The sequence below is a fragment of the Pristiophorus japonicus genome, chromosome 3 (assembly GCF_044704955.1).
Source record: "Pristiophorus japonicus isolate sPriJap1 chromosome 3, sPriJap1.hap1, whole genome shotgun sequence".
NCBI classification, from domain to species: Eukaryota; Metazoa; Chordata; class Chondrichthyes; family Pristiophoridae; genus Pristiophorus; species Pristiophorus japonicus.
Window position 1 is genome coordinate 162,689,896 of NC_091979.1, and position 15,377 is coordinate 162,705,272.

At 46.6% G+C, this 15,377-nt stretch overlaps 1 protein-coding gene across 1 annotated transcript; it reads right to left on the reverse strand.

The window, feature by feature from the left end:
* Positions 1–409: 409 nt before the first annotated feature.
* On the reverse strand, positions 410–15,377 carry LOC139254578 (uncharacterized). The gene is made up of 6 exons (XM_070873747.1): positions 15,324–15,377; positions 12,394–12,454; positions 10,969–11,255; positions 9,925–10,039; positions 1,974–2,251; positions 410–685 (listed from the first exon to the last, which is right to left on the reverse strand). The coding sequence occupies exons 1-6, from the start codon at positions 15,375–15,377 to the stop codon at positions 410–412; spliced, it is 1,071 nt and encodes a 356-aa protein (XP_070729848.1).

The window sequence follows — 15,377 nt, forward strand, 5'->3', positions numbered from 1 at the left end:
AGCAAACACGACCGAGGGAAAGGTGTGTGGGCCGGGATGATGGCAGGTTTCCGACCAGCTCACTGATATTACAAATTTCCAACCGGCCCACCTCTGATCATGCTCGCACGGACCCCAGAAAGATCCGGCCTGACAGTTTGATTCTCATTTTCATGAAGTCAGTATATTTAATTGTCAATATCATGGATAACATTCATTCCAAAATGTGCATTTATTGACTTGAAATGTATTCATTCACTGAGGAAAAAATGCTCAACATGAGACTCGAACACTGAGATTTCCATGAGATTTCTACTGATTTCCACCACAATCCAAAAATAAATGAATAAAGATGTCTGTCAAGTAAAGGAGATTTTATTATTTTCAAGAATATTTCAAAAAGATAAAGCCATTATTTTTCAAGAACAATCTAGAAGTCCCTCATGCGTCTGAAAGATCCAATGATTGAGTTGTAGCCGCCCCAGTCACTGAATCTCCTGTATTCACCGGGTCTCATGAAGTACTGCCTTCCCATGTAGTTGGGATGTTCATAGAAAGCCCAGTAACCGTCCATCACATGGCAGGAGTGAATGTCACGGTAGTGGAAACGATCGTAGACAGAGGGACAGTTATCCATGAATTCCATCATCTGTCCTCCAAAGTCAGGCCTCTCGTAAATCCTCATTCTGTAGTTTCCACCTCGGTACTGGAATAGAAATAAAATTATATTTTTGTTGAAGCTATAAATGTGTACGAAATGTTGCAAATGATGTTTGTGAACAGCAATCGACAGTTCAATAACATCTATTGAAGCAGCTGATTATTTGCTAACTGAAATTAATTAAAGCAACAACTGGAGTTGCTCAGCATTGTATTCATTTATTCGAGGCTCAAGCACGTGGGGAGATCCCCTCTGAACTGACCCCCGTCCGGACGGAATTCCTCATTGGCGCCAAACCCCGGAACCTCCCTCGGGGGCCGGCGCCTCACAACCTGTGCCGCCTCAGGGAAATCCCCTCCGTGCCTTTCAGTTCCGCGCGGAGGGGTTTCCTGTACGGGCTGCTCCTGCACACTCTCAACTTTGCCATCCTCGCCGGCCGTCCGGACACGCCATGGCGTACCATCTTGCTGTCCGGAGGAGGCGGGGGTCCCCGATGGAGGGCACTCTATGCGGGAGTCCTCCCACTATTCATCGGGGACTTGGCCTGGAGGGTGGTGCACGGAGCAGTGCCGTGCAACAAATTTTTAAGCCGGTTCACGGACTCCCAGGCCGTCTGCAATTTCTGCGGTCTGGAGGAGTCCGTGTTCCATGTTTTTATTGAGTGCACGAGGTTGCAGCCCCTGTTTCATTATTTAAAGGGGCTGCTCCTGAAATTCTGGCTGCACTTCAGTCCCACTCTCCTGATCTTTGGGCACCCTGTGCGGAGGGGAGCGGGTAGGTCTGAGGGCCTCCTCGTAGGACTGCTCCTGGGCACGACCAAGGGTGCCATCAGCCGGTCCAGGCAGCGGGCGGTCGAGGGGGTCGTTCAACCTGACTGCCTGCCTCTCTTCCGCTCTTACATCCGGTCCAGGGTGTCCTTGGAGATGGAGCACGCGGTGTCCACCGGTACGCTCGCGGCCTTCCGCGAGAGGTGGGCACCGGAGGGACTGGAGTGCATCATCACGCCCGGCAACCAAATTTTAATTTGATTTTACGTTTTAAAGTTTAATTTGTTTTAATTGCCGGTGCTTTTAGTGTCCCCCTCCCCTTTTATAGGGGGCACTGGAGGAAAAAATGTGATTTTAGTGCCCAAAAAAAAACCAAAAAGAAAAGAAAATCACAAAAAAAAACACAAAAAAGAAAAAAAAAAGGGGCCTTGTAAATGTCTGGTGTGTCATCCAGGTCGGGTGGCACCGATTAATGTTTTATGTTTTTCAGATAAACTCCAAAAAGAGTTTCATTTATTCGATCTCGATTTGATTAAAACACATTGAACCATCAAATGATAACTTACATAAGGGTAGTTCCGACATGATCTGATGTTGTCATTGAATCCCATCCAGCGTTGGTAGTCAGGATATTCTCCCCTGCTCAGAACATACTGGTATCCCATGTAATTGGGTCTCTCATACCCCACCCACCAGTCACTCTCCACACGGATGGAGTTACAGCGGCTGAAGTAAGGGGACAGGTCAGCACAGTCAGTACTGCACTCGTAGTGCCGACCCTGGAAGTTCCTGTCCTCGTAAAAGATGATCTGTGGAAAGATAGAGATTTGTAAATTAATAATTTCTCAAACAAGGAGATACTTAATGAAGAATTCTAATACAATGTGTAATATCTGAGATGTCCTTGCCTTTCCCATTTTGAGCTCACAGTTAGTTTAGTAACTGACTGAATGTTTCACCGCTTCACACAGCTTGGTATTTATACACTGGGCAGAAAGGCCTCCCTGGGCTGTACTTTTGTTATTCTAATGGTTCAGGACTAAAAATCAGCAAAAATTTACAATACACATGTTCCATTTATTGTAGAAAAACACCTGAAAGACTCCTGATGTGTCATTGATTCTTTCCCTTTTGCCGTCATGTCACTTTAATTGTTGTTTGAACATAACAGTTCTGGAACAGTCACAGCTCTAAAATCACACAGTTCTGTTCCAAATACTTTAGTGTTTTCCTCCTCCACACTCATCTCCAACAACATGTGCGAGGAGCTCATGAACTTCCTTGTCACTAAAGTTGAGAAGATAGGTTCATCAGTGTCTGCCGCTTCACTCCCTCCACCCAGCCCACTGGGCCAAACTTCAACTATGGTTCCCCCTGCCCTAGCCCTGAACTCACATTTTCTCTTGTTTCTCCCCGACCTGCTCTCATGCCCTCTCCAAGCAGAGCTTGTCCATGAGACCCACTTACAGCTCCCTCAACCCTATTCCCACCAAACTGCGACCACCCAACTTCCCTTCCTGGCCCCCATGCTAGCTGATATTGTGAAAGGTTCTCTTCAGGTACTGTCCCCTTCCCCTTCAAATCAGTTGTCATCTCCCCCTCCTCAAAAAACAGACACTTGACTCCTCTCTCCATGCAAACCACTGCCGCATCTCCCACCGCCCTTTCACTCCAAAATCAATGAATGTGCTGTCGCTTCCCAAATCCGTGCCCACCATTCCTGGAACTCCATGTTTGAATCCCTCTAATAAGGTTTCTGCCCCTGCCACAGTACTGAAACAGCCCTTAGCAAAGTCACAAATTACATCCTTTATGACTGTGACTCAGGTTATCCTTTCTCATTGTCCTCGAATTTTCTGCAGCCTTTGACACAGTTGACCACATAATCCTCCTCCAAAGCCTCTTGTCCATCGTCCAGCTGAGTGGGACTGCACTCAACTGGATCCATTCGTATCTATCTAATCATAGCTAGAGAATTAGCTGCGATGGTGTCTCTTCATGCATCCGCAGTGTTAACTCTGGTGTCCCCCAAGGATCTGTCCTTGGCCCCTCCTATTTATCATCTACATGTTACCCTTCCACGACATAATCTGAAATAATGTTTCTACTTGTCACATTGATTGTCCGGCATCCAGTACTGGTTGAGCAGAAATTTCCTTCAACTAAATATGGAAAGTCCAAAGCCTTTTTCCCCACCACAAATCCATTCCTTTGCCACCACCTCCATCCTTCTATCTGAGGCTGAAACATACTTTGAGCAATCTTAGTGTCGTATTTAAACCCGAGATTATCTTCCGACCACATATCTGCTCCATCACCAGGCCTGCATACTTTCACCTCCGTAACATCGTCCAATTCCGCCCTGCCTCATCTCATCTTCTGCTAAAACTCTCATCCATGCCTTTGTTACCACTAAAATTGACAATTCCAATTGATTCCTGGTCAGCCTCCCATCTTCCACTCTCCATAAACATAAACTCATCCAAATCTCTGCTGCCCAGATCCCAACTCGCACCAAGTCCCATTCACCCATCACCCCCTGTGCTCGCTGACCTACATTGGCTCCTGTTTCAGCAACATCTCGATTTTAAAATTATTATTCTTGTTATTAAATCCTTCCATAGCCCCACCTTCCCTATCTCTATAATCTCCTCCAGTCCGACAACCCGACACGATTTCTGCACTCCTGCAATTCTGGCCTCTTGCACATCCCCGTTTTTAATTGTTCCACCATTAACAGGCTTGCTTTCAGCTGCAACAGCGCTAAACTTTGGAATTCCCTCCCTAATCCTCTCCGCCTCTCTACCTCTCCTCCCTCCTTTAAGACGTTCCTTAAAACCTACCTTTTTGACCAAGCTTTTGTTCATCTGCCCAAATATCAACTTAAGTGGCTCGGTGTCAAATTTTATTTGATAATGCTCCTGTGAAGGACCTTTGGATGTTTCACTATGCTATAGTCACTATATAATGGCAATTTTTTGTTGTTGTTGTTCGGCAACAGCATGGTTCTGCTCACAAACTGGCCAAGGTGAAGACATATATATCTGGAGCACGTTGCTCGATTATGGCCTTCGACACAACTGGTTGGCTTTATTTTCCTGATTGTGCCACTGTCCCTTCCCAAAATCCTTCATGCAAGGATATCATGGCAGGCAACAATCAGATGATTTTATTGCCTTCATGTGCAGCCATATTGTGGGTGGTGTTTATAAACAGAAATACTTGGTTTGTATATTTTAAACAGAGCCTTGCATATAAATGTGCTGTCCTGTTTTTGTTTTCAATTTCGGTTCAACTAATAGGAATATTAGAATAGGAAAGAGAATGATAGAAACTTAAGATATAGAAGACAGCGACAGGGATCGGGAATCATTTTAGGTGTGGTTATCCTGAGGGCAAAGGGTTAAACGCAGATAGGTCACCTTGGCAAAAGAAGTTGGTGAAGGAGCAGTAAATAGATTTTAGAAAAAGCTTGCTGTGTGATAGGACATTGTTCTCCAATCTCTAGCCTCCACGATCTCTAATATTCTGGTGCAGTCTTTCTCATGTAACTGAGGTTGGCTGAATATTGTGGAGTGTTGCTTGATTATCATTCAGAAGCACAGAGTGTTTATGTTGAGCTTTCCTCAGAATAATAGAGTTTGGGTTATAAAAACAGAAAATGCTGGAAATCTCAATGGGTCAGGCAGCATCTGGGGAGAGAAAGAGAGAGAGAAAACAAGACATAAGATCATGGGGAGGGGGAGGGGCAGTTAAAGAAAAAGGAGGAAAGGGAGCAAAATATGGGCAGAGCTTGGTCTGAATTTTGTTCCCTTTCCTCCTTTTTTTGTAATCCCCTGCATTCCCTCCCCCTGCAAAACAGATACACTGCTTTGGGTAATGTTGGGGGAGATGACTCATCAGGGGAGAGCAGCAGCAGCCAAGTTCATGGCACCCTGGGTGGTTCTGTTGCACAGGAGGGCAGGAAAAAGAGTGGGAGAGCTATAGTGATAGGGGATTCTACTGTAAGGGGTATAGATAGGCGTTTCTGCTGCAGCAACTGAGACTCCATGATGGTATGTTGCCTCCCTGGTGCAAGGGTCAAGGATGTTTCGGAGCAGGTGCAGGACATTTTGAAGAGGGAGGGTGAACAGCCAGTTGTCGTGGTGCATATAGGTACCAATGATATAGGTAAAAAACGGGATGAAGTCCTCCAAGATGAATTTAGGGAGCTAGGAGCTAAATTAAAAAGTAGGACCTCAAAAGTAGTAATCTCAGGATTGCTACCATTGCCACGTGCTAGTCAGAGTAGGAATCGCAGGATAGCTCAGATGTATACATGGCTTGAGGAATGGTGCAGAAGGGAGGGATTCAAATTCCTGGGACATTGGAACCGGTTCTGGGGGAGGAGGGACCAGTACAAACCGAATGGTCTGCACCTGGGCAGGACCGGAACCAATGTCCTAGGTGGAGTGTTTGCTCGTGCTGTTGGGGAGAGGATAAACTAATATGGCAGGGAGATGGGAACCTATGCAGGGAGACAGAGGGAAGTAGAATGGGGGAAGAAACAAAAGATAGAAAGAAGTAAAGTAAAAGTGGAGGGCAGAGAAACCCAAGGCAAAAAGCAAAAAGGGCCACATTACAGCAAAATTCTAAAGGGGCAAAGTGTGTTAAAAAGACAAGCCTGAAGGCTCTGTGCAGTATTTGGAATAAGGTGGATGAATTAACTGCGCAGATAGCAGTTAACAGATATGATGTAATTGGCATCACGGAGACATGGCTCCAGGGTGACCAAGGCTGGGAACTCAACATCCAGGGGTATTCAACATTTAGGAAGGATAGACAGAAAGGAAAATGAGGTGGGGTGGCGTTGCTGATTAAAGACGAAATTAATGAAATAGTAAGGAAGGACATTAGCCTGGATGGTGCGGTTTCTGTATGGGTGGAGCTATGGAAGACCAAAGGGCAGAAAATGCTAGTGGGAGTTGTGTACAGACCACCAAACAGTAATGGTGAAGTTGGGGACAGCATCAAACAAGAAATAAGGGATGTGTGCAATAAAGGTACAGCAGTTATCATGGGAGACTTTAATGTACATATTGATTGGGCTAACCAAACTGGTAGCAATGCGGTGGAGGAGGATTTCCTGGAGTGTATTAGGGATAGTTTTCTAGACCAATATGTCGAGGAACCAGCTAGAGGGCTGGCCATCCTAGACTGGGTGATGTGTAATGAGAAAGGACTAATTAACAATCTTGTTGTGCGAGGCCCCTTGGGGAAGAGTGACCACAATATGGTAGAATTCTTTATTAAGATGGAGAGTGGCACAGTTAATTCAGAGACTAGGGTCCTGAACTTGGGGAGACGTAACTTCGATGGTATGAGACATGAATTGGCTAGAATAGACTGGCAAGTGATACTTAAAGGGTTGACGGTGGATAGGCAATGGCAAACATTTAAAGATGACATGGATGAACTTCAACAATTGTACATCCCTGTCTGGAGTAAAAATAAAATGGGGAGGTGGCTCAACCGTGGCTAACAAGGGAAATTAAGGATAGTGTTAAATCCAAGGAAGAGGCATATAAATTGGCCAGAAAAAGCAGCAAACCTGAGGACTGGGAGAATTTTGTAATACAGCAGAGGAGGATAAAGGGTTTAATTTGGAGGGGGAAAATAGAGTATGAGAGGAAGCTTGCTGGGAACATAAAAAATGACTGCCAAAGCTTCTATCGATATGTGAAGAGAAAAATATTAGTGAAAACAAATGTAGGTCCCTTGCAGTCAGATTCAGATGAATTTATAATGGGGAACAAAGAAATGGCGGACCAGTTAAACAAATACTTTGGTTCTGTTTTCACGAAGGAAGACACAAATAACCATCCGGAAATAGTAGGAGACAAAGGGTCTAGTGAGAAGGAGGAACTGAAGGATATCTTTATAAAGCGGAAAATTGTGTTCGGGAAATTGATGGGATTGAAGCTCGATAAATCCCCGGGGCCTGATAGTTTGCATCCCAGAGCACTTAAGGAAGTGGCCCTAGAAATAGTGGATGCGTTGGTGATCATTTTCCAACGGTCTATCGACTCTGGATCAGTTCCTATGGACTGGAATGTAGCTAACGTAACACCACTGTTTAAAAAAGGAGGGAGAGAGAAAACGGGTAATTATAGATCAGTTAGCCTGACATCAGTCATGGGGAAAATGTTGGAATCAATTATTAAAGATGAAATAACAGCGCATTTGGAAAGCAGTGACAAGATCTGTCCAAATCAGCATGGATTTATGAAAACGAAATCCTGCTTGACAAATCTTCTGGAATTTTTTGAGGATGTAACTAGTAGAATGGACAAGGGAGAACCAGTGAATGTGGTGTATCTGGACCTTCAAAAGGCTTTTGACAAGGTCCCACAAAAGAGATTGCAGAGCAAAATTAAAGCACATGGTATTGGGGATAATGTACTGACATGGATAGAGAATTGGTTGACAGACAGGAAGCAGAGAGTTGGGAAAAATGGTCCTTTTCAGAATGCCAGGAAGTGACTAGTGGAGTGCCGCAGGGCTCAGTGCTGGGACCCCAGCTATTTACAATGTACATTAATGATTTGGATGAGGGAATTGGGTGTAATATCTCCAAGTTTACAGATGACACTAAGCTGGGTGACAGTGTGAGCTGTGAGGAGGACACTAAAAGGCTGCAGGGTGACTTGGACAGGTTAGGTGAGTGGGCAAATGCATGGCAGATGCAGTATAATGTGGATAAATGTGAGATTATCCACTTTGGTGGCAAAAACACGAAGGCAGAATATTATCTTAATGGTCGCAGGTTAGGAAAAGGGGAGGTGCAACGAGACCTTGGTGTCATGGTACATCCGTCATTGAAAGTTGGCATGCAGGTAGAGCAGGTGATGAAGAAGGCAAATGGTATGTTGGTCTTTATTGCTAGGGGATTTGAGTATAGGAGCAGGGAGGTCTTACTGCAGCTGTACAGGGCCTTAGTGAGGCCTCACCTGGAATATTGTGTTCAGTTTTGGCCTCCTAATCTTAGGAAGGACATTCTTGCTATTGAGGGAGTGCAGTGAAGATTCACCAGACTGCTACCCGGGATGGCAGGACTGACATATGAGGAGAGACTGGCTCGACTGGGCTTGTATTCACTGGAGTTTAGAAGGATGAGAGGGGATCTCATAGAAACATATAAAATTCTGACGGGACTGGACAGGTTAGATGCAGGAAGAATGTTCCCGATGTTGGGGAAATCCAGACCAATGGACACAGTCTAAGGATCAGGGGTAAGCCATTTAGGACTGAGATGAGGAGAAACTTCTTCACTCAGAGAGTTGTTAACCTGTGGAATTCCCTACCCCTGAGAATCGTTGATGCCAGTTCATTTTATATATTCAAGATGGAGTTACAACTAAAGGGATCAAGGGGTATGGAGAGAAAGCAGGAAAGGGGTACTGAGGTGAATGATCAGCCATGATGTTATTGAATGGTGGTGCAGGCTCAAAGGGCTGAATGGCCTACTCCTGCACCTATTTTCTATGTTTCTATGTTTCTGTGTTTCCCCGATCTTACGTATTTTTTTCTCTTTCTTTCACATGACAGCTGGTAATTATTGCACCATTCACACCCTGTTTAGACTCAGCTTTTTCTAACTTCTGCCATTACCATCATCCCTTTTGTCTTTCAAATTTCTCGTCTTCCAACCTATCACAGACCTTCACTTTTATTCTTTCCTCCCCTCCCCCTTTCAGTGCTCCTTAAGAATCTGTTAATTTTGAACTTTTCCACTTCTAACGAAGGGTCACAGACCTGAAACATAAACATGTTTCTCTCCACAGATGCTGCCTGACCCACTGAGATTTCCAGCATTTTCTGTTTTTATTTCAGAGTCCAGCATCCACATTATTTTGCTTTTGAAATAGAGTTCTTGATAGATTAGCTTGTGCATCGTCTGTGGAAGGTGTAAACCCTTAGGTGTCTGGCCTGTCTGAACAGGCCCCTAACACAAAGTACCCACATCTAAAACACCTCCCCTGAAAACCACTAAGAATTTGGTTGGGAGAACGCATGATACCCCCTCACACCGTGGCTGTGATCTTAAAAGATGTGTGTGCAGAGATGATGCTCACCGATTCGCTGGCTTACTCGCTGCTTCTTCTGATGAAAAGGTGCCTCTTCTGGTTTCTACTCTCCGTCCCATATGGAGGGTTGGATTCTTGTGCAGGCAAAGCAGTGAGGCAAGAGAGTGAGAGAGTGACCACACGGCCTCTTTTATATCCCAATACTGTCCGTCCTTTCAGGCTCAATAAAGTTTGTTTCGAGGCTTACTGTGGGCGTGTCTTCTGCTTTTAGCTCAATCAAGTTTTCTTCCTTTGTTTTGAGGTTTCCAGTGATGTGTTTTGCTTCCGAGCAGTGTGGGCTTAATATCTTTCTATTGTTCTAGTATCTCATCCAGGTAATGGCTCGATCACTGATCAGCTCACTTGACGAGTTCACATTGCTTAACAAATGGACTCTCCATTTGCTCATCACCTGCGATAAATTGCCTTATCTTGGCCATTGTCTTCCCAGAAACCTTGTTCATCATTCCAGGTCTAACATGGAGCAGTACCTGGGCCCCTCCCATGAACAGCTTCCAGTTTTTTTTCTGCAGTGAGAAAAATATTAAAACGCAAATCCTTGGGGATTAAAACGCAAAGTCCAGCTCCTTGGGGATTCGATGCCGACAGGCCTTACACTCCCCCGTATGATATTTCAAGAGTCTGCCAGAACATATCAATATCCGCTGGTGAGCAAGTATCGTGGTTCCCAACCAATCCTATTCTTTTTTTATTTTAAAACACCCCGAATATACGTCTCCGAAATACAACCGTGCATCGCACTGTTACCATATAGATATAGAACGTCGCATTCAAGGTTCATTAACTAAGGCCTCCCATCGACTACGGAGCACCTGACTTCTTTTTTTACAAGAAATACACAACAGGTATATCACAAACAAAAACTGTACAATGACGAGAGCATATCCGGATGCACGGAGGAAAATCCACACTTATACCAGATCCCCCAGGGCGGGGAACTTATCCCTTTAATTCTGCGGTGTGTGAGGAGGTGACCACGGCGTTCTCGGCCGTGGGATCCTACTCCTCCCCATATCCACCACCACCATGGGCTCCTCACTGTCCCAAACTATGGGAGGAAGACCCGTGTCCACCATGCTGTTTACAGCGCCTTGGTGCTTCTTTCTGTTTCTCCCTCTTTCCCCGGATTAAACAACTTGCACTGGTTCACATGGAACCACTTCGTGCGCTTCGGAAGCTTAACCGCGTATACCATGGGACGGGCCTTATCTACGATGCTGCAGGGTCCCATGTAAAAAGCCTCAAACATGCCCACCCGAGAATAATTGCGGACCATGACCTGATCCCCGACCTTCCACTCGTGGGTTCTCTGGGGCTCGAGCAACAACCGATTGCTCCAGTGCTGCTTCCCCATGTTGCTGGCAGCTTGCCAATGAATCTGTTTCAAGTGCTCGAACAGATTCTTGACAAACTTATCCCGGTTTACCTATCTCACCTGCCTCGCTGTGAGAACCGGCGGCAGAACCTGGGTGGGCGTGTGCATGACCCTACCAGTCATGAGCTCATGCGGGGAATACCCTGTGCTTCTAGCGAGGCTGGCTCGGACCCCCATCAGGTCAAACGACAGGACCTCAACCCACTTTTTCAGGGTCTGTTCTGTTTCCTTCTGCAGCCTTTCTTTGATGGTCCGATTATGTCGCTCCACAACCCCCGATGACTGTGGTTGTGAGCCACATGCCATTTCCCTTCTATTCTTCACACTTTCAAGGTAGCCTCCATGATCTGCGGCAGTCACCACAAGAGAACACTTCCCTCACCAAGAACCTTGACATCGCCAACGCTGTGGCTGATCAGCAAGGGAAGGCTTCAACCCACTTCGAGAAAATGTTCTACTTGTAACCCCACCTTTGCAGTGGGCAATGGTCCGATGTAATCGACCTGTACCGACTGCCATGGTCCCTCTACTCTTCTTGTGTGTCCCATGGGAACCTTTCTTTTCTGAGGATCGAGGTTGTTCGATGCGCACAACAGAGAGTCTGCGCAGAAATCGCAGACATCCTCCCTCAGCTGCGGCCACCACCCTGCCTGTTCTACCCTCTGCCGGGTAGTTGCCAGGCCTGGGTGTCCTGCTTCTGGGCCCCCGTGGGCTATCTGGAGGAATTCCCTGCAGTGTTATTCTGGAACCACCCACTGATCTCCCCTGAAAAGCATTCCCTCCTTTAAAGTAATGCCGGCTACCCCGAACGGGCCTTCTACCCTTTCTCCCCTAACCAGCTGCTCCAGGACAACCTTGAGGGCAGGATCCCGTGCCTGGACTTTCCTCAAGTCCGGGGCCAATGCTACTCCTACACTCCTTGTGTTCCCCCTTTGTCCCGGATCGCTGCTACTGTGCTGGACTCGTATGGGTCCTAAAACTCTCCTGCTTTGGCTCCCTCCTTGGCTAACTCATCAGCCTTTTGGTTGCCTTCCCCTCTGGACTCTGTCTTGGAATAGGCCTTTACTTTATGAATGTAATGGCTTCCCTGGGTTCCCGTGGCCTCTAAGATCCTTTGCAACAGTGGTTTGGTTGCTAAGGGTTTCCCGTCTGCGGATGTGAAACTGCGACGAAACCAGGTGGCCACGTATGTGGTGGATGATTTGCATCTGAAAATGGTGTATGGGATCGGGAATTTGTCGGCGTGGGTAACACCGTACACCACCGCCGACAGTTCGGCGTGCTAAGTGCTCAGGGTGGTCGGGAGTTTAATGATCCTTGCAATGCCTGCCGTCGGGTCATAAATCCCACACCCAGTGAAACGCTCCCCTGCTACCACTGAAATCGATCCATCGACATATATTTCGCGGCCCATGTGGTGTAACCAGGCCCGAAATCCTATGTCTACGTCCCATACTCCCTCTATCGAACACTTATGGGCCGCACCTACATAGATCATGTAAACAACCAGCTTGGGCTCACACAGGCCTTGTACTCTCAGATTCATCTGTGAGAGCAATAAAGTTCATCGAGCAATGCGAGCACTGCTCACCGTGCCGTCCTTTATCCTCCCATCAGCAACATCTGAGTGGGGATATGGTGGGTCAGTAGAATGATCTGGGATGATCCCGTGAAGAGCTGGGAGCGCTTCACGGCCGAATGCGTGGCAAGGAGATGCCTCTCGCAATTGGAGCACCCCCGTTCTACATCTGTGAGGACTCTTGAGGAGTACGCCACGGGTCGCAGCTTGTTGTGCCGCTCCTGGAGCAGCACCGCACTCAAACTGTCCCTGCATGCTCTCGGCGATGAGACTCGAGGTGCTCAGCGCCCTCCCGGATGCTCTTCCTCCACTTAGGGTGGTCTTTGGTCAGGGACTCCCAGGTGTCGGTGGGGATGTTGCACTTTATCAAGGAGGCTTTGAGGGTGTCCTTGGAATGTTTCCTCTGCCCACCTGGGGCTCACTTGCCGTGTTGGAGTTCTGAGTCGAATGCTTGATTTGGGATTCTTGTGTCGGGCATGTGCACAATGTGGCCTGCCCAACGGAGCTTGTCAAGTGTGGTCAGTGCTTCGATGCTGGGGATGTTGGGCTGGTCAAGAACACTGACATTGGTGCATCTATCCTCCCAGGGGATTTGCAGGATCTTGCGGAGACATCGTTGGTAGTATTTCTCCAGAAATTTGAGATGTCTACTGTATATGGCCCATGTCTCTGAGCCATACAGGAGGCCGGGTATCACTACAGCCCTGTAGATCATAAGCTTGGTGCCAGATTTGAGGGCTGATCTTTGAACACTCTCTTCCTCAGGCGACCGAAGGCTGCGCTGGCGCACTGGAGTCGGTGTTGGACCTCATCATTGATGTCTGCCTTTGCTGATAGTAGGCTTCCGAGGTATGGAAAGTGGTCCACGTTGTCTAAGGCCACACTGTGGATTTTAATATCCGTGAGCAGAGCTGTGTGTCTGGGTCAGGTTGGTGGAGTACCTTTGCCTTAAGGATGTTTAGTGTAAGGCCCATGGTCTCGTATGCCTCGGTGAAGATGTTGACGATGGCTTGGAGTTCAGCCTCTGAATGTGCGCAGATGCAAGCGTCGTCCCGGAGCTCCCTTTAAATGTTAGATTACACACACACTCAGTTGTAGTAATGCAGGGTCAGGTCTTTATTAAAACTTCATACTGAACAAAACCACTATGAAAGCTCCTGAGACACACACTTCACAAAACCAGTGTATCCTATTAAAACAGTGTTCGCTTACATCCCTTATACTAACTCAAGTCTTTGATCACTATATTTCGTGCATACTATCAACAAATCATGGTGCATCAATGGTTCATACAAATACTAACAGAATGACAAATGAAACTAAACGACCAGGCATCCAACTCTTCTGAAACTGCTTTATTGCTGCAATCAATTCTTGCCATACATTTTATTGCTACAACACACAGGTGACCAAATTGACACATTTGACTATGGCTGAATGACTCTCACACCTTCTAGCATCTTCTTTCCTGTGGAGGCATCCTCTGCTTTGATCTCTGACCCAATTAATTCACAATCCATGCTCATCAGAAAGCTGCTTGAACCTTTAACCCAGCATGTGTTGTTCTTAAAGTCTGCACAAAAGCGAGGTATTCAGGTTTACAAACTTTTGCTTCCACAGCTGCCATGACTCTTTCATCCTTCACCAGTCCAGCTTCCCTCAGCTCTTAGCTCCTCCAACAGAAGTTCTGGCTGGCTGCTTGGAGACCAAGGCTATCCACTAATGAGATGGCTCATGACACCCTTGAGGAGGCCAAGTACTGAGGCCTAGGAGAGATTTAATGAAAGCCTCATTTCCATCAGATGTGTCATTGAGCAGACAATAGGCATGCTGAAAATGCACTTCAGATGCCTTGACAGACCTGGAGTAGCCCTTCAATGCACACCAGCCCGGGTCTCCAGAATCGTTGTGGTCTGCTGCATCCTGCACAACATAGCGCAGCAGCGAGGATTAGTGCTGCATGAGGAGCAAGGCACTGAGCACACAGATTCGTCAGAGGAGGTGGAGCAGTGGCTAGTATACGAGGAGGAGCAGGAACAGGAGGAAACAGTGGTCCAGATACCACCAGTACACGAGCAAATTGCTGCCCAGGAGGCCAGGGATGGGGAAATTATGGCCAGATTTACTTAATTCTTTATTCAATACACCCATATGGCTGCCAGGTGCTGTGACAAGTTGGCACCAACCCACAGCAACATCAAAAAGCATCTCCACAGTAACCAAGTCATTCCTTTCACACTGACCACCATTGCTGGAGGTAATGTTATGTCTGACCATTCACTCCAATGCACTAAGACACTTTTAAAGGTGCAAACAAATTTGTTCAAGACCAGAAAGTGGTGAAAATACAATTTTTATGTGTGACATCATACTAAGGGAAATTTTACAGAAACATTGAATAAAACACTCAAGTGGCTACTCTTCTCAATCTACTTGTGTGTCATATTTTGCTTACACATGCTTCTACAAGGTGCTACCTCTGTGACTTCAGCAGAGGTAGAGGCAGAGACAACCTACTCACCTCCCTGCTGCAACAGCTTAGACACTCATGGCGGATGACCTCAGGGTTTAGGAGCCTGTGATGGCCTTACCAAAGTCTACTCCTCCTGTTACTGTGCAGGGGTAGACTCGCCCCCATGTCTATGTTGATGTGCCTTCTAGAGAGGGGGTCTATGCTCCTCTGCCATCTATTTTCCATAGATAGCCATCTATTCTCCATAGATAGCTATCCATTCTCTATAGATAACTATCTATTCTCCATAGAGACCATGTGCTACTGTGATTGGTGCATTAGCTGCTCCATGCAGGTGGCCATCCTATCCATGGAAGAGCCTACAGTCACCATCGCCTGTGACATGTTGGTGCTCATGTTAGAGATGGACTCCTCCAT